At 29.9% G+C, this 4,095-nt stretch overlaps 1 protein-coding gene and 1 long non-coding RNA gene across 2 annotated transcripts; one reads left to right on the top strand and one right to left on the bottom strand.

Annotated features, from left to right (window-relative positions):
• The first annotated feature begins 917 nt into the window (after positions 1-917).
• On the top strand, positions 918-4,095 carry LOC132920989 (uncharacterized). The gene is made up of 3 exons (XM_060983771.1): positions 918-1,117; positions 2,073-2,415; positions 3,804-4,095. Exons 1-3 carry the CDS (start codon positions 1,109-1,111, stop codon positions 4,082-4,084), a joined length of 633 nt encoding a protein of 210 aa, XP_060839754.1. The 5' UTR covers positions 918-1,108; the 3' UTR covers positions 4,085-4,095.
• Positions 1,435-2,659, bottom strand: LOC132920990 (uncharacterized). The gene is made up of 2 exons (XR_009660813.1): positions 2,481-2,659; positions 1,435-2,419 (listed from the first exon to the last, which is right to left on the bottom strand). It is a non-coding gene; the product is annotated as an uncharacterized LOC132920990 (long non-coding RNA).

The raw sequence follows: 4,095 nt of genomic DNA, 5'->3' as shown, positions 1-4,095 counted from the left end.
GGGTACAGTGTTTATAAAAGTTTGAGAATCCCTGCTATATACAATACGAATATGAATATCTATATGAGTAAATTCAATTTTGCTAGGTATTTTGTAATTTTGTATACTTAATAATATAACTTATCAAAAAAACAATAATATATTATATTTATTTATAAATTATTAATCACAACCCAATGTGTACGGTAAATAAATATTGAATTTTAAATTAAACAATATATTATTGGTCAAAGAGACATATTAGTAAGATGAATTTAGAACTGTAATACATTAAATTATAAATAACAATGTCTCTTACAGTTCCATCACAAACAGTAAAAAAGTAATATTATTAATCAAAGAATAAAAAATTAAGGCCAACGCCCAACAGGCAATAATGTTATATCTTATAGATTTTTTTGAGTACGTATTAATGTTAATTCATAATTGAACAATATTTATACAAATTAAAAAATTATTGAATTGATAAAAAAGTAGAAAACATAAAAGGTTAACTTATTATCTATGTATAATTCATAATTTTAATTAACAACTAGGTATATGGAAATTTCAAATTACTGCTATCTTAGAAAGTTAATTAAAATCCTATACACAACAATAATATGATCATAAATTGAGTGAATACGGTATTGAAAAAAAAATTTAAAACTAGTCCAATGTAATTACACAAATTACACATGCCACCGTTAGCCAACTTGACCTTTTAGGCATATTCATTAAGTACAGCGGACGAAAGAAACTTTGCTAAATGTTATAGCTATTTAACGACGTAAAGATGGTTTGTATACGACACCGATAATATTTGTTGTAAAACGTTGATAGATATATCCTAATTCGAAGACAAATCGATAACTAATTAACGGTGTTTAATATAATATGATATTATGATGTAGATACTATTACGGAAGTCAAACAGACTTATAAACCTACAAATGTGGGTGTCAGGGCGTCATTCCGTCCAGACGAAACTGTGAGTCAATCGATACTTGAACTTAAATAATATTATTAAATTATATTATAGTGCGTTTATTACTAAACATAGCCTTAATACGGCGGATTATCTTGCGGAAAAATTGTACACGAACACTTGACGTTAAGGACAATAAAAATGACTTTTGTAAGTACTGTAAGCATAGTGGATTATACCTACGTATGTAGCATTTATTTATAATAATATTTCCACGGGATTCTACTAACATTAAAGCCATGGTACTTAACTGTGGTTAAATTATTTTTATAATTTAAAATGCAATATATAATATTCAATGAATTGTTTTTTTTTTTTATTATTACCATAAAATAATTTAAGTGGAAAGCGAATCAGTAAATTCTTAACTTTACCTATACTATATAGTATAATTTATATTATAAATAAAACATTTTTCGTTCAATATCTAGTCATTTCTTAATTTGAAATGTTATTAAAAATAAGAATTAAGAATTTTAGTAGTTTATTTGTCAACAAACATTAACAAGTAAAAAATAACAAAATACGTTAATTATAAATTATATTATTTATGAATATTAATAAACGGTCATTTCAACCCATAGGTATATGCGTTGTTTTAGTCTTTCAGACGCATAATATAGTAAACTGTATGTTCTAAAGTACCCATTTAACTTCTTTATGCTTAATATTATACTAAATAATAATAATTATAATTCATTCTTAACTGTTAAATGAAAATTTAATAATTAATTTATAGAGAGTAATTTATTTGACGTAATATTAATTATTTCAGAAAACTAATTTTTTTGAAAATATTTCTTCTACGTAATTTTAAGAAGTTACAAAATCTTTTTTTTTTTGGAGAACAATTATTATATTTTTTTTATTATTTTTTATTGTTATCATTTTTAAGTTTTTTTCATTCTTTTGAATGACACCATTTAAATGCATACCTATTTAAACGATAAATTACACATCACTTTGTTTACGAACAGACCTAATATTACACGTGTGTTTTATAATAATAATAGTAATAATACAATTATGGATTTACATATATAATTATATATGTATACTTAAAAGTTAAAATCTAATAGACTCTCATATTAAAATTTTGCTACAGAAATCCATCACGTTCAAGTGCACTTTGCTGGTGGCATTGGCGTTCGTCGGCTGCACACTCGCTCGTCCCGAGGTTCCGACGTCTGAGTCAGCGGTGCAGTCAACACTGTCGGTGGACAATGTGCAGCAGATCCAAGCGACGCTCAGAGAAGCCCTTCCGCTATACAGGATGGCCACGAAGTCGGCGCACAAGGAACATGGCCATCACGGGAAACTGTCGGTCGTCCATCTGATATTAATCATCGGCAAAGTGTTAGCGCCACTCGTGGGCGCCATCATCGAACCGCTGCTCGTCAACGTGGCCAAAGGCATCACATGGGCGATCACGTACTCGTTGGCAACTGGTAACTAAATATTATGTGACATAATAATAATTATATACGCACTGTATAATATAGGTACTACCTACTATACTAGTATCGTCCGTCCATTGGTCGAAAAAACTGTTTTAAAATATGTGAAATCTCAACACGCTCTAACACTTTAAAATATCGCATGTTTTAGCGCAATTCGGTATCAGCGTTTGTGGCTCGCTTCTTCTTTTATTTGTGATGTGAACTTTTATAAGGGTAAAACAGATATTTCAGATTTAAGTTTACAAGTCTATAATGAGCTACAAAAATACAGACATAGCTTTTTAATGAACATAATATATACATACAAATTATTAATTAATTATTACTTTATTTTATTCATTAAATCGATTAGGTTAATACTTTTTATATTTCAAATTACCAGACTGCGTGACCGGGAAAATGTTATTTTACTGGGCAGATAGGCCTATACTTCTATATTCTTATTTTCATATATTTTACTTGCCTTAATGGCAACATGATATCTGTAAATTCTTTTATACAACTCTACTCGACAATTCCCTTTCAATATACAGGATAAGTTACCTAGTATAATATATTTATACGCACACACATATATATAAATATATTACAGTTTCCTATAATTATACGTAGATATAATTATGGTTTTGCGAGAGTGTCAGTGATGATAATTCGGATTAATTTTTGATGGAAGGATACGCTATGATCTATTCAGAAGTTACCAACTTCTGACGGGTCAAGTTAATATAAAGTTGAAAATAAAAAACAAATTACCTCCTTTCACATTAAATGAATAAATAATAAACAACCAATAAACTTTCTTTTTTGTATTAAATTAACTATTCGGTTTACAATTTTATATATCGTTGAATATAGTTTAATACCAACGACATAACTTTTATTAAATTTATTTTGATATGAATTTATTAAAAATATTAACTACCGTTTATAACAATTTTTTATTCGTGTACTCGTATGAAAATTCACAGTTTAAAAAGGTTAATCCACAAGACACTCTAAGTAGTATTAGTATAACAAATTTAAACATTTGCCTAAGTCGAGAAAGAGTGTTGCAGCGTACAACTCGTTCTTAGCCATTAGCCAATGCCCAAACATATAGGTATAGGTGCCTTATTGAAAAAATATTTTTTCTGACTTATTATCGTTGACTTCTCCCACCTAGTTGTGACTATGAACTTATAATTACTCCATGTATGTTTTTTGAGGCAGTTTCTCGTGCAGATTTAGCAATGCACGTAAAATGTATATATACTCTGAAATTTCATAAAAATATTATAATATATATCCATATCTTTCGGGGATGGTAAAAAATGATTTAAGAGTTTGAATATTGTGAACCAATCCAATTTATAATATTTGACCCGTTTTCTTTTCAGGATTCGACAAGCCGCCAAGTTACGAGCACTTTGTACCGGCGTTGGAACACCACGGCGATGGCGGCGACGATGACGACGACGGTGATACGGAATACGAATCACACAAGCCAGTCAGTTATTCGCTGAAAGAGCTCCCTGGACTGGCGCTACAGCTGACTAGCACTGTGCTGGCCGAGTCCGGGGTGAGTCAACCGGCACAGCAAGCCGAGGCCATGGAAAAGGCCGAAAGGAAGCTTGTGGGCCTACTGCTGCAAGACAATAAACCACCGGCGATACATTGATCATTGGCGTT

This window comes from Rhopalosiphum padi, chromosome 2 (genome assembly GCF_020882245.1).
Source record: "Rhopalosiphum padi isolate XX-2018 chromosome 2, ASM2088224v1, whole genome shotgun sequence".
Lineage (NCBI taxonomy): Eukaryota > Metazoa > Arthropoda > Insecta > Hemiptera > Aphididae > Rhopalosiphum > Rhopalosiphum padi.
The sequence above is the reverse complement of the archived record's forward strand: the minus strand, read 5'-3'. Positions and strand labels throughout refer to the sequence as shown.